Raw genomic sequence first — 23,152 nt, 5'->3', positions numbered from 1 at the left:
CACTGTAGTGCCTGGTATGTTTACAGAAACTATTGTCAACTTGCATTTGCATTTTTGTCAGGATGCAAAATGTATTTTCATTAAAAAAAGAAAAAAGAGCCTTTGCATATACACACTGCGGTTAGTTTCATATGATGCCCATGGGTCACATTGTTTTTTTACTTTTTGGTTTTTCAGTAGCTTTCACTACCCTATGAAATTACATTCTACCTCCCTCAGCCTTCAGGGCAGTGCTGACATTTTGTTACAACACTGTTTTGCACTACACCGATCCAAGCCATCATACTCGAGCAGGGCTGGACTGGTAATCTGGCATACCGGGCATTTTTCCAGTGGGCCGACGCTCTTTGGTGCCGATCAGGGGCAAACTGGCCATCGGGAGAACGGCCAGCTCTGATCCATTTACCTGACGAAACAGGTGAAGTCCCACATAATACATTCTATAAAGGAATAGTTCACCCATAAATGAAAATGATGGCATTATTTGTTTACTCTCACGTTGTTCCAAACCACTTTGCTTTTATTTGATTTATTTTTTTCTTTCTGTAAAACACAAAAGTTGACATTTTTGAAGAATCATAATGCAGCTTGTTCCATACAATGACAGTTTGAAATGACCATGTCGGCCAAGCTCCGAAATGGACAAAAACCAACCCACCATAAAAATTTCATAAAAGTATAGTTATGGGTTATTTCCCATTTTGGCATAAATAATTTTGATGCATCATTTTTTAATCTTTATTAGTGAATAGCAACTTAAATGTAGTCTATTCCGTATATAAGGTATTGCATTTCTTCTAAAGCATTGGAATATAGTCCACAACTATTATGGTCTATTTTTATAGTTGTTTTATGGTCCTTTTTCGAACATGATAGATGTGGTCATTAAGAACAGTCATTGTATGGAAAGAACGGCATAAAGATTTATTGGCAGTTTCTACTTTTGTGTTCCAAAAATAACAGTAAACACATGTTTGGAATGACATAAGGACAAGGATATACAGTGCCCTCCACAATTATTGGCACCCCTGTTTAAGATGTGGTCGAGGACTTCTAAAAATTCTCCTTTTTTTTTTTAACAACATAGAACCCAAATGCAAAAAAAATGAAAAATCCAACCTTTTATGGAAGTACATTACTTTGGTGGTAAAAAAAAAATCACACATTTAGAAAAAAAAAAAAACTTGAAATCATGTGTCCCACAATTATTGGCACCCCTGATGTTAATACTTTGTACAACCCTCTTTTGCCAACAAGACAGAACTTAATCTCCTCCTATAACATTTCACAAGATTGGAGAACACAGAGAGAGGGATCTTTGACCATTCTTCTTTGCACAATCTTTCTAGATCATCCAGTGTCCTGGGTCCTCTCTTATGCACTCTCCTCTTTAGCTCGCCCCACAGGTTTTCGATTGGGTTGAGGTCTGGGGACTGAGATGGCCATGGGAGGACCTTGAGTTTGTGACTGCTGAACCATTTTTGTGTAGATTTTGCCACATGTTTTGGATCATTATCCTGCTGAAAGACCCAATGACGACCCATCTTCAGCTTTCTGGCAGAGGCCATCAGGTTTTTATTTAAAATGTCCTGGTAGTTCAAAGCGTTCATAATGCCATGCACCCTAACAAGGTTCCCAGGGCCTTTGGAAGAGAAACAGGCCCACAGCATCACAGATCCTCCACCATACTTCACGGTGGACATGAGGTGCTTTTCGGCATACTCATCTTTTGTTTTACGCCAGACCCACTTAGAGTGTTTGTTGCCAAAAAGCTCAATCTTAGTCTCATCTGACCAAAGCACACAATCCCAGTTGAAGTCCCAGTGCCGCTTAGCAAACTCCAGACGTTTACGTTTGTGAGTGTTAGTGATTAAAGGCTTTTTCCTTGCATGCCTCCCAAACAGCTTGTTGGCATGTAGAGAGCGTCTGATGGTTGTTTTGGAGACTTTGTGACCCCAAGATGCCACTCTTTGATGCAATTCTGTGACAGTGAGCTTAGGACTTTTTTTTACTTCTCTTACCATCCTCCTCACTGTGCGTTGTGGCAAGATAAACTTGGGACCTCTTCCAGCCTTGTTTGTCACTGTTCCAGTTGTTTTAAACTTCTTAATGATTCCTCTGACTGTAGATACGGGCAAGTTAAGGCGAGTGGCTATTTTCTTGTAGCCATTGCCTGACTTATGAAGGTCGAAACACATCTGCCTTACTTGAATGGTGTGTTCTCTTGTCTTTGCCATGTTGACAAATGGGTAAGAGAATTAGGCCTCTGTGTCACGTCATATTTATACCCCAGGGAAACAGGAAGTCATGAATTACTAATTAAAAGTTCCTAGATACCCTGACCAACTTTAGCAACTACAGAAAAATATATATAAAAAAAATCAATTTAATTTTTCAGCGGAATTGTTAGGGGTGCCAATAATTGTGGGACACATGATTTCAAGTTTTTTTTTTTCTAAATGTGTGATTTTTTTACCACCAAAGTAATGTACTTAAATAAAAGGTTGGATTTTTCTCTTTTTTTGCATTTGGGTTCTATGTTGTTTAAAAAAAAAGGAGAATTTTTAGAAGTCCTCGACCACATCTTAAACAGGGGTGCCAATAATTGTCCTTATTGGTCAATTATTTTCCTTTTTGATCATTCCTTTCAACAGGTCTGAAAGTGAGGTATATTTTAAAGTTACAGCAGAATGTGTGAGGTCCTTGAATGTGACTTTGAATTTTAACTCTGGGAAAAAGGCCACCTACTGTTTGACCATCAGTTGTTGTTGGATACAGGCTACAGGAAGTGTGTGTGTGTGTGTGTGTGTGTGTGTGTGTGTGTGTCTGTGTGTGCTCCATTGAATAAGACTCCAGTCTAGGCCAATTACACTTGGGGAGGGCAGTGAGATAGAGGTAGGCAGCTGCTGATGGCTCCATCCCAATAATGATTGCACAGTCACAGCCTTCACATCCGAAGATATAGAGCTGCAATCTATTTTCCCTCACCTTTAGTGTCACACAGCGAGAGACACACGCATAATCACATGTGTACACACACACAAAGCTCACAGACACACACTTTATTCCATACACATATATAAACACACATGCACAGAAAGCACACATTGCTCCTGTATACCACAGGTCAAAGAAAAACAATTATTACTGGAATAAAACAAATGCACAAAGGCAGAGAAAGTAATAAAGAAACAGAAAAAAACATGAGGTTTGCAAAGACAGCTTAAATGAGCCAAAAAACTCTTAAATAATTAGCTAAGAAATCAAATGGGTGCGATTTTACTGATAGAAGAGTAATTTCATAAAAAATGTTGTTACTTGATTGTGTTAAACCAGGCAAAGCAAGACAATTTTAATAGCTTGTTCACTTTAAGACACAATAAAAACAAAGACAAACTGACACATTTATTAATATTTTTTATAATTCTGATTAGTCATATCCTTAAAGGACTATTCCAGGTTCAGTAAAAGTTAAGCTCAATCGACAGCTTTTGTGGCATAATGTTAATTACCACAAAATTAATTTCGACTCGTCCCTCCTCTTCTTTAAAAAAAAAAAAAAAAAGAGGCAAAAATCTGCGTTACAGTGAGGCAATGGAAGGGAATGGGGGCCAATCCATAAATGCTTTACAGCTCAAATAATTCACAAGTTTTAACAGAAGAATGAATGCAAGTGCTTTTATAAAATTGTAAGCTTCAAATTTCTGTGTTTTAACCCTCCAAAAATTGGCCACATTCACTTTTATTGTCCTCATTCACTTCCATTTTAAGTGCCTCACTGTAACCACAATTTCTTTTTAAGAAAAGGAGGGTCCAGTCAAAATTACCTTTTGTGGTAATTGACATTAAGCCACAAATGCTGTGGATTGAGCTTAACTTGTATTGAACCCTGAACATTCCTTAAAAAAAATAAACACAAGTTCTTTAATATACATGTATGCTATCTGTATGTTGACACTTCAGCCAATCTTTAAAAGACACTAAACAGAACCTCTACTGCTCTAATGCTGACTTGTTTTCCTAGCATACACTTTTAAAAATAAACGTTTGTAGATGGTTCTATGCATCACCTTAGGTTCAGCAAAGAACCATCTACAAACCTTTATTTTTAAAAGTTAATCACCTTAGATTCAGCAAATAACCCTCTTCAAAAACAGTTTTTTTCACTGTATAGGGTTCTTGAGTTGGCTGTGTGGTTCTTTGGAGATTAAATATTTTCTTGATTGTTATAAGAGGCTTTTTAGATTTGTTTTCTACAGAGAAAAAGTAGGTTCTTAAAAAGACTCTCCTATGACATCAGAATGTAAAACCTTTTTTAGTTCTAACCGGAACCTTTATTTTAGCTTAGAAAAGCAGAGTGTAAAGTAATGAGCAATTTATAAGAACAGTAGTGCTTTCACTTTAGACTGCAATCTTTTGAAGACGGAAAAAGTCGGAACAAGGAGATTTCATTTGGAAGGCGGAGACACACATTTTCTATTGGTGGATGTATTGCATCTTTTTAAAACATAAGAATTCTGTAATGCACAAGAGTAAAAGTGTAAAACTAGATCAGTAGAGTAACTTGATAATGTCAGGTTTGACTCTCACCAGCAGTTTGATGAGCCAGAATCGGGATTTGTAGTAGGCAGTTTTGAAAGGGACAACGAGGAAGAGTAACATAAAACCGTAGAGGATAAGGGGGTTCGCCTGCATAGGGAGAAAAGTGTAGTCCGCAAACAGGCAGGAAAGGATACTGAGACACCAAAGAACCCCCCAAAATCCTGCAATCTACAGAGACAGAAAGAGATAAAATAATAAAAAAGAGATATCAAATAAATGTAATTGAGCATCCAGAAGCAGTAACTCCTATAAAGCAGCAGGCTCTTCTCTACGGCATGTGTTTCACCTCAAACAGATGTTGATGTGAGAGGTTGTTTCGAGGGTTCAGCTCAAAGATCAGCACGTGGTTGACCCCTGCCTGCCTCCAGCCATAAGTGTTTATCCCCAACAGGAAGAGAAATTGAATCAGCAGGAAACCGCCACGGTAGATGCGTACCAGCGGCCAGATGTTCTGATTACGGATGAAAAAAGCACCTGACAGAGAAAGATCAATTACACCAATGGATCAATAACAAGGATGTCTATAAGAATGTACTGTTCTTTCAAATGAAAGCACTTTATTTGCAGACATGAAGGAGGAATGCATGAATGAACAACATTATTAAATATGATTTGTGCTAGCTTACAAAACATTACTGTTGCAGAACAACAGTGGTACATGGTACAGTGATCAGATAATAATAGCCTGGTAATTTGACCTATATCATGATACTGAATGATTGCCATCAGGGACTAAAAATCAATGATTTTCATTTCGATTCGTTCTGAGCAGAAACAGTATTTTTTTTTTTTTAGTTCCGGTTCCACAGCCTCCTTTCAAAATGTTAACCGGTTAGAATGCAATAAAAGAATTGTTAATAATGTTATTTTCAAGTTTACTTAGTGTGGGCGATGTACCAGTTGCAGTGTTTCCAGATCTCACAAGAAAAAAAAAAGCACCTCAAAAAAAGGGACTTGCCTCACCCAAAATAAGCAAAAATAAGAGATTAAATTTTCTCCCATGTGGGGAATTTTCAGGACAGAAATCATAACAAGCAAAGTATACATTAGCCTATATAAAGTAACATCTTTTCAATAAAGGTATTCTTAATATATCCCCCACAATTTTTTTAATATTTAAAATATGCATTTGGTCAATCATTTAATAGCCCAAATCTCTCTCTCCTACATGCACGCACACACTGTGTGGGCACGCTTGGACTAAACATCACCTATTGCACTCTGAATGCAAAAGTTTTACTAAAAAAGAAAGAGGCCTCATTTTTTTCAGGCAACAGGAATTGGTGTAATTCCGAAAATGTACTGTGATAAACCCTTTGGTTATGATGAACAGAATTGAATGGGATTTCATTCCTGTGTTCGGTTACATTAAAACATGCTCATTTTCTAGTTTCCTGTTTCATTCTTGAACCATTTTTAGTCCCTGATTACCATATTCACATATCATGGTTTTCACATGGTATTCCAAAGTTCTATCATGATATTACATAGTACATACATAGACCATAAAAACATGGTATTACCATGGTAGATGTCCCAAAAATCATAGTAATATCATTGTATTTTTTGTTAGTGTCAGTGTGAAAAAAGGAAAATAACCTCACCAGTAAGGACGAATGCTACAGCCAGGACGATGAAGACCCCACAATACAGTCCAACACGGAAAGTGGTCCAGGCAGGTGCAGGCTGAGTCGAGATAAAGCAAATATTAGATCATTAAAGTTCTTAAGAAATTGTATTTTTGTATTTCTATGTTGCATAAGGCTCTTCGGTAAAGACATCATTTGTAAAAAAGTATTTTAATCCTGCTATATATTGTACATGATGTTCCCTGCACAGGTGTATCTCTCCACCACCCACACTGCCAGACTACTAAGTGTTATGTAGTTCTTCAGGGCTTACACAACTGTTATTGACCTAGAACTATGAGCACTGCATTATAAATACAGTGCAGAACTATTTTCATGGGCTATTTACCATTATTTTAATCTTTAAATGTTAGCAATTATGCCAGTAAAGCTGTGTTGATTCTCACCTGAGCAGCTCCAAGAGGTGGAACCCTTAGCCTCTTCATAGCCTTCTGACGATCACCTCCTTCCAGCTCTGTGGTCACCAGAGCCTGGGCACACAGGGGTCAAAAGTCAGGTTATTATTATCTACAAATTTCAAGTTCTGTTATTTCATATTCTAGTTCATGAGAGATGAAAATACCATAAAAGCATCACCTTAGTGCACAGGCTATTATCATCATTGATTACCTTCAGCAGCTATGCATTGAGCAGCTAGTTTTCCACTTTGTAAGTTACAGGAACAGCAATGCAATCTGATTATGATATGAGCAGGAAGTCAAGTTAAATACATGGAGCCAGGCTGTCTACCTCAGTCTCAGAGATGAGCTGTGTGATCTTCTTACAGGTGTAGAATGGAGCCACCTCAACATGGGCCACACGCCAATCGGCTCCACGTTGTGTTTCCAGAATCTTATCATGTTTCTTCAGAATTTTCCGGAATCCAGTGAAGTTCAGATTCTGCATGAGGTTTCCGGTAAATCAGAAGATATCAATTAAGTAGAGATGCTGCACATCCAATAACACAGAAAATAGCAATCCTCTAGTTATTCTGTACTGAGTGAGTACATATAATAGAGGTAAAAGATTTTAATACAAAGATACAAGGAAAGACATTTTGGAAGGATATAGAATATAGTGAGTAGATGTAACATTTGAGCAGAATGAATTAGGACCCATCTGAAGAGACCAGCAAATATGGTGTTTTGGGTACAACCTGCATCAAACTAGCACTTTAATCTGTATTTATGTCATGGTTTCCAGAAAAAAAATTACAAATAAAATCTAATCATCCTTAAAACAATATGAATTTATTTGAGAAGCAAAATTTAATATGAAAATAACACAGATAAATTTTCTTTTAGGTAACAAAATTCCATCACTTGAATTGAGCAATCTATAATAAAATGAAAAAACAAACAAACAAACAAAAAACAACCCTAAATATTTTTTAAGTTATATTAATTAAATTTAGTTAAACAACACACTATTTAATTTAATGGAATTTTGTAATGAAATTGAAATGTGTGGACTTAAAACAATATTTTTTTTAGTGCAGCATCTTTTAGTTAGATTATATATTATCTTTTAAAATACCTAAATATCCCTAAAACAAGATAAATATATCCAATCATACTTGGGTTTTGTTCTAATAGATAATATAATGAATAGATCTAGTAATCATTAAAATAAATCACTTTGGTAAAACAAACATTTGTTTTGGTCGATAATAAATATAATTGTAATGTGCAATATTCAATTGAATAAATAATATCGACAGGGCATTCAACCCAATTTAAACCAATTCAACCCAGTGAGTTATTACTTTAATGAAATGACTTTAATGACTTTAATTTTGTATTTCAATTAATTCATGTTTTATTGTGTTTTCAAACCCGAGCATTTATTTTCCTTTTTATTATTATTATTATAACTATTTTAATAAAAATACTTTTGTTTTACTTTTTTTTTTTTTTTTAATGTGTGAACTTAAAAATATTGATATTTTTTGAGAGCAGTATCTTTTAGTTAGATGTCAGCAGAGAACAAACCAAAATAAATAAATAAATAATATAAAGAAAGAAAGACAGTGTTGAAAGGTCAAGAATCCTAAGAGGGTGTCAGGAAGATTACATTTCAGAGAGAAGGAGACAAACAAACAAAAATAAATGGCTTGAACATGCTGAGAAATATCAGACCTGGTAGTTCTGCAGGAGGATGAGACTGAGGTAGAACTCGCTGAAGGCCAGCTGCAGATCTTTGATGTTTCGATGTTTGTTGCGCTCCTGGTTGGACAAAGAGAACACTGTTTTGCGACCACTGCGCAACCCCGGAGCGTTGCTCTCCCGCTGGGCATCCAGAGACGTCTGCAGCTCATTCTGCAAAGTTGCGAATCGGCGCTGAGCCTCAGCAAGTTTCTCTATGGAAATATCCATGCAAAGAACAAGCTTAATAAAAAGTGTGTCATATCTGTGACACTAGTATCACCAAACGGTACAGCAAAAATGATTGCTGTGTTTGCCAGCAGGTTCATGAGCACTCCCCTGTCTGACACTGGTAAAAAAAAATACAGTTGTCCTGTCCTAAACACATGGCCTTAGATGGATCAATGTTGCCATGTCGGGCTGTTTGGGATGCTTTAAAAAAAAAATTGGATAGCACCATGGAGCCATAGCATTTACACTTTGCAAGGATATAAATGTGCAAATGGCTTACTTACAGTCTCTACAGTAAAGGTTTAGCTGGAACATAAGAGGATTTTAACATTAAAAAAAATAATTCACACTTTTATGTTTTTTTTTAATTTGCTCTCAGAATCATACTAATGTTACCAGTAACAACTGTGAACAATCTGTGACAAAATTATTTTTCATCTTTGTAAAAACATGGAAACCTAAAAGCATGGATGAGCAGCAGGCCTAAGGAAGAACATTTAAAACGGTGTTAAAACTATTTCTATTGACAGACATAAAGCCTGCTTGGCTTATATGTGTATAATGAGAAACATTAGAATCCATTCTTCATGGTAAATAAGTCCCTCATTTTACCCATTAACCAGAGAGTGAAGCAGCAGACAGATTTCCTGATGGAGACAATGCTTTTCCTGGAAGAACGATATCGCAGACAGCATTATCCATGCTGGCCTGCGTCCCAGCACAGTTTTGTAAACAGGACCCTTCTCGCCCATTTCACTTTTAGAGGAAGAGGAAAGAGGGTAGTAGGTTTAGGATATGTGTAAATGCTGGAAGCATATGTGTTATGACCCTATGTGAGAGATCAACAGAGTGAAGGCTAAAAGTGAGTGAGAAGGAGAGAATGAAGCAGACAGATCCCATATATGCCTTGATCTTCTAACACTTCATGGAAACATTGTCATATAAAAAGACACTTAATTTTTCAAAGTGAGGGCCAAACCATCAGGAGTAATATAGAGTTCAGTGTCTTGCTCAGGGGTGTAATTCATGGAGCTTCTTCTTGTGGGATTTGAACCTATAGTACAAACTTTCTGTTACCAGCCCAGAACAGACCTGTACCGTTGTGCCAGGCCTTGTTACAAGGGAGGTCCTATGAATGCGTCTTAGTATATATGGGGGCTGAGGCCTTAATTGCATCCCCAGGCCCTATGACTTCGAGTGACAGCCCTGGCCCCGACTTTTATGTCTGGGATCGCCAGTTCGAATCTGGCTCAGAGCAGAGAATTTTGCTCAGACACTTTACATAGTGAACAGGGGACTCTCCTCAACCACTTCCAGTGTGCAGCATCCACCTGGATGATGCACACTGCTAACATCACACCACATATCACATCACACCACACATCAGCTGTTGGTGGAGAGGAGAGAGGAGAATGTTACAGCCACTTAATGGATGGGGATTATTAGGCAGTAGGGGTGGAAAAATGCATCGATGCTTCATGGTGCATCAATGTATTAAAGAAATTTCAATGCATCAATAACGAAATTTAAGAATTGATGATCATTATAAATTAATACCCAATGTGTCCATCTCATATTACAGGAACCTTCTAGCAACAGACATGGAGCAGAGCACACGAGATTAAAGAGAAATAAACCACACTTTGAAATAAAGAAAGTTTATGCATCCAAGATAGAATTAATGAACGGATGGATGGATATAGATTGATAAATGACACGCGGCAGCTGCGAAAATATATATATTTTTTAAATAATTTGCAGTGTGTGCCGAAAACAGTCCTGCATGAAAATGTGATTTAATTCTCATCAACATGTGGCAGCGTCTTTGTTTAGCCACCTGGCACCTCTTTACCTATCCCAAAATTAATAGGGATCTCACGGTTACCACATACCGCCTTTACATGTTTTCACAAATCAAGCTCTATCTAATACAAGTGAATTTCTTCCAGTAACCGTTCAGATAGACGTGTTTTTGTACATAGTACACAGCTGCCGTTGAATGTCCTTTTCAGGACGCGTCTTTTTAAAGACGTTTTTCTGCCCCTGTGTAGTTTTTGGATGCGGTTGATGTCTCCCCACCTCTGACGGTCATAAAAGCTGCCTCGCGTACCTGGGCTGCGATCACACGCAGGCAGCGTTTTATGAATGGTTATGTTCTCAGAGCGAGAACATAGCCATGCAGCATAGAGGTCGCGGATATCTTTTGTAATGAGAGAAAGCCACTTCAGCCGCCCCCCCCGCGCCTCGCCTCCTTCCTACGGGATTGGGGCAGGCGCCGCGGTCAATGAAGACGATCTGGGGATAATGACGGGCTCCGTTTCGCCGGGTAAATTCCCATCGAAACACCCCGCCTCCCCGGCACGCTTGCTTGCTTGCTTCCCCCGAGCTCGGGATGAGTGCGGTCCGCTTATCGGCCGGCCGTTTGGTCCTTTGAGCTTCCGGACATTGGGTGACGACGTCACCGCTGCAACGGAGAGCGTTACAGCGGCGTCTGACGCGGATGACTCGCCTGGGCCGCCACCTCGCCGCTCACAGCCGCCACCCCGGTTCCTTTCTTCAAGGATGTGCATGACAAGTTGACTAAGCTGAGTTTCATCGCTCCTCCGCTACCCTCGGCGGTGGAACGGTCCCAGACCGCTCCGCCCTGCATGCCATGGCCCCCTCCTGCAAGTCCACTGGGCCAAGGCACTTCAAAATTTGCACTCAAACAGGCGATGGCCACCCTCATGGTCCGGAAACATAACACATGGACTGGACCTGGTTGCAGTACAGGAGGTAGACAAAGCACACTTTCTCCAACGCTCCCGTCTCCCAGCTCCGTTCATTCGGCGACACCATTTGACGACTCCGCCCAGCAGTCTTCAGCGGTGAAGAAACAGACGGAGTCTATTTCACACATCTTGCCCTGCCGCAAACCTGCCGCCACGGGCCATGCCCCATCTGCTCGCCGAGGGCGTCCTCCTGCGGCTTTCAAGAAAGAAAGAAAGTGTTGCTCCGCCTCAACAAACAAGAGTGGGCCCAGCTCCCAGCCCCAGCGTCGAGCTCCCCGCAGAAGGTGGACGCCCCCCGTCTCTCTCTCGCATACTTTCACGTCTCGATTCTGCCACGACAACTGCCCTTTCTACGGTTCGCATTCGACGGCCAGGCGTATCAGTACAAAGTCCTCCCCTATGGCCTGTCTCTGTCCCCTCGCATCTTCACGAAAATCGCAGAGGCAGATCTTGCCCCGCTCCGAGAAGCCGGCATCCGCATACTCAACTACCTCGACGATTAGCTCATCTTGGCCCCCTCGCGAGAGTTACTATGCACGCACAGAGACCAGGTGCTCAGGCACCTCAGCCATTTGGGGCATCAGGGCAAGCTCACCCCGGTTCAGAGCATCTCTTTTCTCGGTATGGAGTTAGACTCAGTCTCAATGACAGCACGTCTCACCAACGAGCGTACGCAGTCAGTGCTGAAATGCCTCGCTTCCTTCAAGCCAGGCACAATGGTCCTTTTAAAACTTTTCCAAAGGCTTCTGTGGTATATGGCATCCTCCACGGTGGTCACACCGCTGGGGTTTATGCATATGAGACCACTTCAGCACTGGCTTCAGACTCGAGTCGGTCCAGTTGATTTGGGAACGGTTCGGCAAGGCCCAGGTAGACCTGTTTGCCTACCGAGAAACCTCCCACTGCCCGCTCTGGTACGCCGAACAGAGGCTCCCCTCGGGGCAGACGCACTGGCACACAGCTGGCCCACGGGGCTTCACAAGTATGCATTCCCCCCAGTGAGCCTTCTTACACAGGTGCTGTGCAAGGTCAGGGAGGACGAGGAGCAAGTCACCTTAGTGGCTCCGTACTGGCCCACTTGGACTTGGTTCTCGGACCTTACGCTTCTCGCAACAGCCCATCCCTGGCGAATTCCCCTTAGGAAGGACCTACTTTCTCAGGGACGGGGCACGCTCTGGCATCCGCACCCAGACCTCTGGAACCTCCACGTCTGGCCCTTGGATGGGATGTGGAAGATCTAGCCGGTCTACCACCTGCTGTCGTAGACACGATCAACCAAGCCAGAGCCCCTTCTACCAGGCACCTTTATGCCCTAAAGTAGCGCCTGTTCACAAATTGGTGTTCTTCCCGGGCTGAAGACCCACAGAGGTGCACAGTTAGGTCAATGCTTTTATTTCTGCAGGAGAGGTTGGAGGGGAGGCTGTCTCCGTCCACCCTAAAGGTGTATGTTGCTGCCATGGCAGCTCACCATGATGCAGTAGACGGCAAGTCTCTGGGTAAGCACAACACAATTATCAGGTTCCTAAGAGGCGCCCGGAGGTTAAATCTCTCCTGGCCAAGCCTGTTCCCCTCCTGGGATCTCTCAGTGGTCCTCATGGGCCTCCAGTGACCCCCCCTTCGAGCCACTAGATTCAGCTGGACTCAGGGCCCTCTCTCTCAAAACGGCCCTGCTGATCGCGCTCGCCTCAATCAAGAGGGTCGGGGATCTGCAAGCGTTCTCTGTCAGCGACACTTGCCTGGAGTTCGGTCCGGCAGACACATATGTGATCCTAAGACCGCGGCCGGGCTATGTGCCCAAGGTTCCTACCACACCCTTCAGAGATCAGGTAGTGAGCCTGCAAGCGCTGCCCCGGGAGGAGGCAGACCCAGCCCTTTCGTTGCCGTGTCCGGTAAGTGCTTTGCGTACCTATTTGGACCGCACGCAGAGCTCTACACGTTCTGAGCAGCTCTTTGTCTGCTTCGGGGGACAGCGGAAAGGGAACGCTGTCTCCAAACAGAGGCTTGCCCACTGGGTTGTCGATGCCATTTCATTGGCTTATCACACCCAGGCCGTGCCCCCTCCTTGCTGGTTCGAGCGCACTCAACCAGAAGTGTCCTCGTGGGCACTGGCCAGGGGCACCTCCCTGGCAGACATTTGTAGAGCAGCAGGGTGGGCAACACCTAATACCTTTTACAATCTCCGGGTTGAGTCAGTATCATCCCGTGTTCTCTCAAGTCTGAGCCCATAGAACTCGGTAACACGCTGACAAACTGGCCGGGTGAATCACTTGCGCCTAGCACCCTTTCCCTCAGCTGGAAAACCATGCGCCTGTTTTTCCCAGGAGACCCCATCTCTCGGATCCCTGGATGATTCCTCCCTAGCCCTCGTGGGTCCGCAGTTCAGCGGAGGAACTCGCCGACCCAATCCACTGCGGGTACTTAATCTACCCTGTACTGGAATAGGTACTCCACAGGTCAAAGACTCCTGCGGACTCCCCCTGTGTGTATTTTCCGTGGTACTGTGCCCTTGCGAAGGGACCCTGTGTCTACCTTAGGCAGTCCCAGCTGCCTTCAGTCGCCGTGCAGTAGCAACTCCCCCCTCTTTGAGGTTGGATCGTCATTTTTTCCACATAGGACCTAAGCGGCCCATGTGATGTATTCACCACCTTTACCTCCCCTACAGGGTAGGTGTGGTCTCCGCAGGGTCTTTCCCCCCTGAAAGAATAGGAAACTGGGTAAGACCCCCTTCCCTTGATGCATGTAAGGGCCCCGGCCGTAATTACTCTATGCGAGAAACATAGAGAGAAAAGAGGCCCAGCCAGGCTTGGCCCATTCCCAGGTTGGCGAGCATCACCTTGTTTCCATCGTCAGGGTAACCAGAAGGATTCTGATGACTTTATGGGGCATTGGGGAAGAGTATGTGCAGTCTGATACAGCTGGTCACGTTTGCATGTGAGAATACCTGCCCGCTTCTGTATCAGCAGTTCACATACATGGCTCAGCGCATGGCCTGATTTAAGTGGGACCCCTAGTGTCGCTTCTCCGACACAACGTCGAGAGAGCGACAGAAGGGGAACGTCTAGGTTACGTATGTAACCTCTTGTGGCAGGGCGGAGGGCGGGGCCGGGTCGTGATCCTACACACCCGGTCCCGTATTAGGCTAGTTAATGCACCGTGATGGATAAAGTTCGACTACAGAGGATCATGCGGGAGAGAGAGATCGTTTACGGACATGTCCGTCATGTGTGTGTTTATGTTGTCTTTTAAGTTTATCATGAAACTATTATTTATATTGAAAAGCCGGTTCTCGCCTCCTCCTTTCCATTGATCACTTTACACCTCTGTTCCCCGATGGAGGGAACGAGACGCTGTGTCCTCCCCGCCACGTCGCTGAGCCGAGCCACTGTTGTGGCCGGACCATTTCCTCAGAAAAATCCTGAATGAACTCATCGTATTTGCCAGCTTAAATGTCCGGGGCGGGTATGCAAATACTGTCTGCCAACTTCTCATTGGCCTTTTTTCATAAGTCAAAGGCATATTCGGCGCTCAAGAGAGACCCCTAGTGTCGCTTCTCCGACACAACGTCTCGTTCCCTCCATCGGGGAACGGAGGTCACATACGTAGACGTTATGTGTATGATTTAAGGAAAACTAAAACATTAAAATCATTTTTATCTACTGGTCACAAAAAAACAACTATACTGTCAAATCTCTAACAAAGAGCACATAATTTGCAGATTTGAAACTGGCTAAATATTATTAGTATTTATAATTACAATACATAGAACATTTATTTAGATCTACACAGAATATTATCTTTTCCTTTTATTTCCTGTTTTATTTTATTTGGTTGATGACATAGTTTTTTTTGTCAGAGGAAAAAATAAGATAAAGTATGGGGTCAGCGATTTTTACAGCTTAATGGACTTGACAAGCTTTTTTTGGCCGGGCAACTCGATAAGTTTATTTTGGTCTATCTGGCAAACCTGTAACAGGAGGTGAATGATTTTCAGTGGCAACTGGGGAATTAAAAGACTAAATCCTGATTATAAACAGAATTAATTTACTGCTATCCTTTTCTTTATTGATATTTTTTTAATTAAATTATTAATTTAATTTCTTCAATTGAGCACAACAGGAAATGTTAGATAGAATATTTTGAACTGACAGCTTCAGTCACCATTGACTTTCATTGTATTAAGAACAAAATGCTATGTAAGTGAATGGTGACTGAGGGTATCAGTCCCTAATATTCTGCCTAACTCCTTTTGTCACTCATTAGAAGACAGTACGTCAATCAAGTTTGAAACAACATGAGGTTGAGTAAATAATGACTAACTATTTTTATACTCTAATTTCTGAAGTTTGCAAACTTTTTGTGCAAAGCACAATGAATAAATATCCAAATGAGGCATCAATGTCACTTCCAAACGAGAAAATATTTGTCTTTTGTGCTATTTCTTAACCATCCACTAGGGGCAGTGGAGCTTAGGCATTCCAGTGATCCTGCAGTCACTGCCACAACACAGCTTATGTTGCAGTATGCATATATTATGAGTCCAAACATAGTCCATTCCCCTTGACACATGTCAAAATGACTACAGCAGGCATTATGCATTACATCATGTTTCCTAATAGTGCGGTACACACAGACCTCATACATAGGGAATCCCATACCAGCATTTGGCAGGCTACTGCAGTTCATCCACTCACAATAAAGTTTAATTCCATCAGCACCACGTTTTTATGAAATAACTTGATCATACATGATCATAGACAATAGTTGTATAACAGAAGTATAACCAGTAACAACAGTTAATATGTAATAAAACATGAAAATATATTGATAATCTGAGATCTTTAATTCATCTCTACTCTTCAGAAAAAACGTTTCCAGAACATTTTGAATATTTGATAATTAGATTTACTTTGTTTATGGAGACAGATTGCTAATCATTTCAATTTGAAGGTTTGATTAATATCCTCAGTTGTATTTTTCATGGGGTTTAGGAAAAACAATACCTGAATAGAATGTGTTGATTTTGGAGAGTTCCTTTTCACAGGTCTGAAAGAACTTCTCCTCAAACTTGGCATAGTACCGTTTGACAGTGTCTTCATCCGTGACTGCAAGAGACAAGAGACAAATAGTTAATCTATGTTCATGTTTACATATAGTGGGTACTAATCCACTTAAGGACTGGAGAGTGATGTGTCCCAAACCCACAACAACACTAACAGCATCAACCTTTTCATAGACTTTAAGAGCATAGAGAGTCATAAAACCAGTGCTTTTTTTTAAGATGTGTAGCTGTGATTTGCTTGTGTGGGATAGACTCTAATATTCTGATGAATGCTCAATTTTTACAAATCCTTTAGAGTGCAGATATCAACCTCAAAGCCTGTTCAGTTCTGCTCTCTTAAAGTGAGGGATGCCTGAGGCTTTTGGCTGAGATGCTACTCTCTATAAATAAGTGAGAGTGCAGGTGAAAGCTTTTAGACTCTATTAGAAGATTTTACGGCACCGCTGATCACACACACATTTAAGTTGTTATGTAGACTATGCATCAACTATTATAACCTGAAAAAATTCAGACTGCTTCACTTCACATAGAAAAACATTTTCAGTCTGTGGTTACAAAGCAGTAGATTTAATCTTTATTTCTGATGGTGTGATATTAAAAGGATAGTTCATCCAAAAATGAAAATGTTCTCATAATTTACTTACTCTCATGCCATCCCACATGTGTCTGCAGAACACAAATGAAGATTTTTAGAAGAATATCTCAGCTCTGTAGAGCCATACAATGCAAATAAATGTTGGCCAGAACTTTTATTCTCCAAAAATCACATAAAGCCAGCATAAAAGTAATTCATTTGACTCCAGGGGTTAAATCCATGTCTTCTGAAACTATATGATGGATGTGGGTGAGAATAATCAATATTTAAGTCTTTTTTACTATAAATCCACACCTTTGACCAGCCCGACCGGAAAGTAAGTCACACATATCTGGCATGGGGGTGAGTAAATTATGAGAAAAGTTAAATTGTTTGGTGAACTATTCCTTTAAGGTTAGTTTATTCCCGTTTCTGCTGTATCCACAGTATAATTGAGTCTGCTTTCTGTTCTTTAAGTGAAAAAGCATTGTTAGATTCAGCAACTCAAACTACTTAGTTATTAAATATGTTAAAGGGGTCATGACATGAGGAATACAATTTTCCTCGATCTTTTGACATACTGAATAAGAGGTCATTGCACTATAAAAACATACTGTAAGTTTCAGAACACAAAACTTCCTCCTTACGGCAAATAAAGAATTTGTTGAAACCAAGCTGCCAAAATGACTCATTCTTTACTTCCTCATATCTGTGCACCTCCACAACAACACATAAATGTCACGCTCTCCTCAGGCTCTGCCCCTCGTTTCCCTGCTCCAACTTTCTGGAATTCTAATCATCCACACATGAACAGTTGTTAACGATCTCATCATGGATTCTATACAGTAGATAGTCACACCAAACACTCTTCATTGTCTAGTCTCGTCTTGAGCTACCCAGATAGACTTCCTGATCCCATATTGATTTTCTCTTCATGCTGAGCCCTTTTCTTCATTGTTTTGTTTAGAGTTCTTCAGTTAGGGATTATACATGTTTTATTTTGTATTAATAAACCTGCATTTGGGTTCCTATTTATTCTGCTGTCTTTGTCTGATTTGAAAGAAGACTAGACCTACATCATTGTGCTAGTTTCTGAGTTCATGGGCAATGGAGGAGTCAGGAGACAGCAAACAGTCTATGTGAGTCTTTGTATTACTCTCTCAGCATCACAAGGAATATAAACAAAAAGGGCTCTTGGTGGCCAACATGCACACAATCATGCTCTCAGAAACAAACTCTTCACACTCTCGTGTTGCTCTCTCTCCCACTCTGATGCTCTGGTATGCCTTATCAGGTCTCCCTCCACCATCACTATAATGAGAAACAAGTGTTAGAGTAATTATTGAAAGCCTTACTGCTCTCCCTCTCCCGCAGACAGACACATGACACGTGAGTATTTTTATTATTCTCTCAGCATCACAAGGAATATATACAAAAAGGGCTCTTTGTGGCCAACATGCATAAAATCATGTTCACAGTAACAAACTCTTCACACTCTGTATCGCACTCTCTCCCTCTCTCACGCTCTGGTGTGCCTTATCAGGTCTCCCTTCCGCCATCACTATAATGAGAGACAGGTGTTAAGAGTAATTACAACCCAGGTGACAATTCTTACCGCTCTCCCTCCCTCCCTTCCACAGACAGACACATGACCATGCCCCCTATGCCACATACCTCCACCGCTGACTCAGGCTGGGGCAACATCCAGCTTGCCCACTCCCTCCTTCCCCCCATTTCTGGAGAGAGAGTCAGTCACAACCATCTGCGCCCTGAGCCTGTGGATCACCTCGAACTTAAAGGGCTGTAGAGCCAGATACCACATGGTGATCCACGTGTTAGTGTCCTTCATGTGGTGGAGCCACTGCAGAAGAGTGTCATCAGAACAGAGGATGAAGGCCTGCCCGAGCAGGTAGTAGCAGAGTGTAAGAACAGCCCTCTTAAGTGCAAGACACTCCTTTTCAATGGTACTGTGCTTTGTCTCCCTGAAGGAGAGCTTGCGACTAATAAACAGTACTGGCCGTTCATTCCCTCCCACTTCCTGCAAAAGCACCGCCCCTAGTCCCCTATCAGATGCATCTGTCTGAAAAATAAAGGGGAGAGAGAAGTCAGGAGCACATAAAAGCGTCTGTAAGCTGTGATGGTGGGAGTTTAATTAATTCGGTTTGGGAGTCACCTCCGGCCCGAACTCCACCCTCCGGACCTACTGTAGCCAAGGCTACAGGCACCACATCCCTCCATGGTTTGAGGAGGTTGAGGTGGTAGATTTGACATGCCGCTCCCCATCCATTCGTCTAACCTCGTAATCAAGATCTCCAACTCGTCATGTGACCTCAAAGGGTCCTTGCCACTTGCCAAGTAATTTGTAGCTCGAAGTGGGCAGCAATACAAGCACTCTATCACCCTGTGCAAATTTGCGTAGTCGATTGCCCCTGTTGTACATTCAGCGTTTACGTTCTTGCACTTGGAGCAAATTGTCCTGTGTTCCCTGCCCCAAAGTGTGGAGTTTTACTCTAAGGTCATATATTGAATACATTTTTTGTTATTCAAAGGTCCTTCCTCCCAAGCTTCCCGTATGACATTGAGCACGCCGCACGGCTGATGCCCATACAGTAGCTCGACTGGGGAAAACTCTGTGGATGCTTGTGGGACCTCTCGTACTACAAAAAACTGGAGTTTGAGCCACTTATCTCAATTTTTAGTGTCTTCATACGATCCATGCTTTTTTTCAAGGTCTTTTTAAATCGTTTGACCAACACTGTGTTGATGGCCCTGGAACTGCGGAACCTGTAACCATTCCACCGCCCATCACCATATACAAACCAGCGGACAAGGAACTCATGCAAGTGAATTCCACCCTTCTGACACCAGCCGAGTGGAGAAGGAGAATTAATAACATATTTTGCCTCTATTGTGGAGTGACAGACCACCTGATATCTAGTTGTCTTCTCCGACCACCTAAGCTTCATAAATAAGCACTTGTGAACCTACACACTTCAGACCAGTCCAAATAACAATTATCATCTCTTCTTCCCCTACTATACATTCCCTTATTGTCTATTACCATTAGCAACTCAACATCCAGGCCTCCCAGTTACCAAACCCCTTCCCATCCTCTCAGTGGTAGTGAAGCCGATTGGTGCAGGATTTATAACCCTCCAGACAGAACCCATCACTATCCAGGTTGGTGCCCTCAACACTGAATCTTTAACTCTTCTTATTCTCCCTGACTCCACTGCAGATGTCGTTCTTGGTCTCCCATGGCTCCTCCATCACAATCCTGGTATCACCTGGTCAACACAGGATGTGTTTGCCTGGGATGAACGCTGCTTCTTCCTATATGCCAGCACCCTGCTGTACCCTTCCACTGCCTAACCACCACTATTGAGAGCCCTCAAGTCCTTCCCGAGACCTCCATCCCTCCAACCTACGAGACTTCACTGAGGTGTTCAGCCCTCAGCGTCACACTCTCGTCAGGCTCCGCCCCCCTCATTTCCCTGCTCCAACTCTACGAAATTCTAATCATCCACACCTGACAGTTGTTAACGATCTCATCATGGACTCTATATATACTCACACCAAACACTCTTCATTGTCTAGTCTCGTCTTAAACTACCCTGATCCCATTGTGATTTTCTCTTTGTGCTGAGTCTTTTTCTTCAGTTGGTGATTACCCGTATTTTCTTTTGTATTAATATACCTTCATTTGGGTTCCTATATATTCTGTTGTCTTCATCTGATTTGACAACAACTGCCTATTTTACCTTTTTACTTCATAGCCCCACCCAGTAGGGATGAGCACTGAGATGACAAGGAGAGAGCAGGTCAGTCAAGAGCCAATCATAACAGTGAGCGTTATTGTCAAGTCTTAAAGGAGAAGCAGCACCAAAACCGAATGTTTCTGACAGAGGGTCAGAATGAGGTTGGATAACATGTTTTTCAAATATATGACAAATATATACTGGTGCACAAAAAAAGCATGTCATGACTGCTTTAACATTTGAGTTGCATCTGAACGTAGACTGCACATTAAGAAATGGAGCCAGATGCATTTATTATTCTGCATATTGAACATGTCTTTACTTGTTCAAAGGCTTCTTTTATCAGCATACAAGATTCTATTTGTGTAATTTACGCACTGTGACAACAAAAAGAGGAATAAAGAGAATTGAGGAACCAAAGTGAGCTCTGACCCCTTTCACTGTGTCTCTCTGTGTGATGTAAAGAGGAACAGAGAGGAAAGAGACAAGAGAGAGAGAAACGGTAGAGAAAAACATGGCCACCTGTTCTCCTTAAGAAAAAGTTTAAGAACTGGTGGGGCTCAACCCAAAAGATGACACACAAAGAATTAGAGTGCACCTTTAATAAGATTATCGAAAAGCACAGCTTGTTACATGAAAAGCTCAATGTGTACTCATTAAAAATCTCTGTTAGTGGGGTTGTCAAGGTTACAGAGGAAGCCCTCTGTGATATCTTAAGTGTTGTCTTCCTGCTGGTCACTGCTCACAATGACAGAGGGACTGAGAGCCCTTGTTATCCTTAGAGTGACATTATGGCTCTGTTCGTCAGCTTTGTATTAATTATGGAACTCTGGGATGTTGTTTGGACAAAAAGTTTGATTATATGAGAGGGAAAAACTTTAGGTTTAAGAGTAAAACCACCAATATCCACAAATCTTGGTCCTGCCATTGTCTTATTTTAACCTCTCAACTCCTAATGGACAAACAGTAATACTCTACATAAAGGTTGTATTCATCAGTACAGGTGGTGAATGACATCATTGAGGCACTGGACAGCAAAAAGATGTGTGCAGCTCTTTTCATCGATCTTTCAAAAGCTTTTGATACGGTGAACCATTGTATTTTAAAACAGAGACTGCTCAACATTGGTCTTTCTGAGAAGGCAGTTGGCTGGTTTGAAAATTATCTCTCAGATAGGACTCAGTGCGTCACTTTTGACGGATTTCTTCAGGTTTCTAACAAGTTGTATCAGGGGTTCCTCAGGGTTCGGTGCTGGGCCCACTTTTATTTACCATTTATGTAAATGATCTTGGTTCAAATGTCCATAATGCTCTGTTTAATTTTTATGCTGACGACACAATTATTTACAGTTGTGGAGAAACCCTTCACCAGACTTTTCAGTACCTGCAGGATGCCTTTGATGTTGTACAATCTTGGCTTTTTGACTGGAAGCTTGTGTTGAATGCAAATAAAACAAAGACGGTCTTGTTCTCAAATAATAGGAACTCCACAGCTATCCCTCCAAACACTGTATCCCTGCAGGGAAATCTAATAGAGCCTGTGGCAGAGTATAAGTACTTAGGGCTTTTACTTGATGAACATTTGACTTCTAAGGCTCATATCCAAAATTTAGCCCGGAAACTAAGGTTAAAGCTTGGGTTCTATTTTAGGAATAGGGCCTGCTTTTATCGTGTAACAAGGAAGAAATTGGTCGAGGCTACTTTTCTGTCTCTTATGGATTATGGTGATTTTTTATATATGCACGCCCCGAATAAATATTTGCACCAACTGGAATCAGTTTATCATGGCGCACTGAGATTCATTACAGGGTGCAAACCCTTTACATATTGTTGCACTCTGTATGATCTGGTCCAGTGGCCCTCCCTTGCTCAGCGCAACCCAGTGGCGATTGTTTATATATAAATCCATTATTGGGACATTGCCCCCTTATTTATGTAGGCTTATGTCCTTCAGGCCCAGCATTCGCTATCTGCGGTCTAATGATAATCTCCACATGATTGTGCCTAGGGCTCGAACAGAGTTAGGGAAACAAGCATTTAGAATTTCTGCTCCATCAGCGTGGAACCTATTACAGAATGACTTAAAACTTGATAACTTGGTCTCCTTTGGTCACTTTAAGAGGCTAGTAAAGTATCGGGAAGCAGGCACAATGGGCACCTGTCCCTGCTTCCCAAATTAGGATAAGTCTATTGTATTGTAATTTGTTACATTGTATCTCTAACTGTTGTAAGGCCATTGTATTTTTTTTTTTTTAAGTGTGGCTGTTTTGTATTGTTAATGTATTATGTTTTGCATGTTTATTGTATATTTTGTATTTTATGTGAAACTTTTATTGAGGCCTTCTTGGCCAGGGCTCCTTCGTAAAAGAGACTTGTTCTCAAAGGA

At 41.7% G+C, this 23,152-nt stretch overlaps 1 protein-coding gene across 1 annotated transcript in view; it reads right to left on the bottom strand.

Annotated features, from left to right (window-relative positions):
• Positions 1 to 23,152, bottom strand: part of LOC127631158 (xenotropic and polytropic retrovirus receptor 1 homolog) — a 111,611-nt gene that overhangs the window by 29,916 nt on the left and 58,543 nt on the right. Inside the window, exons 3-9 of the mRNA XM_052109167.1 lie at positions 16,377 to 16,478; positions 8,369 to 8,589; positions 6,981 to 7,130; positions 6,638 to 6,721; positions 6,207 to 6,288; positions 4,889 to 5,076; positions 4,591 to 4,770 (exon numbers count right to left, since the gene is read on the bottom strand). Of these exons, the coding sequence (XP_051965127.1) occupies positions 4,591 to 4,770; positions 4,889 to 5,076; positions 6,207 to 6,288; positions 6,638 to 6,721; positions 6,981 to 7,130; positions 8,369 to 8,589; positions 16,377 to 16,478 (1,007 nt within the window). The remainder of the gene's footprint in view (positions 1 to 4,590; positions 4,771 to 4,888; positions 5,077 to 6,206; positions 6,289 to 6,637; positions 6,722 to 6,980; positions 7,131 to 8,368; positions 8,590 to 16,376; positions 16,479 to 23,152) is intronic.

The sequence above is a fragment of the Xyrauchen texanus genome, chromosome 37 (genome assembly GCF_025860055.1).
Source record: "Xyrauchen texanus isolate HMW12.3.18 chromosome 37, RBS_HiC_50CHRs, whole genome shotgun sequence".
Lineage (NCBI taxonomy): Eukaryota > Metazoa > Chordata > Actinopteri > Cypriniformes > Catostomidae > Xyrauchen > Xyrauchen texanus.
The sequence above is the reverse complement of the archived record's forward strand: the minus strand, read 5'-3'. Positions and strand labels throughout refer to the sequence as shown.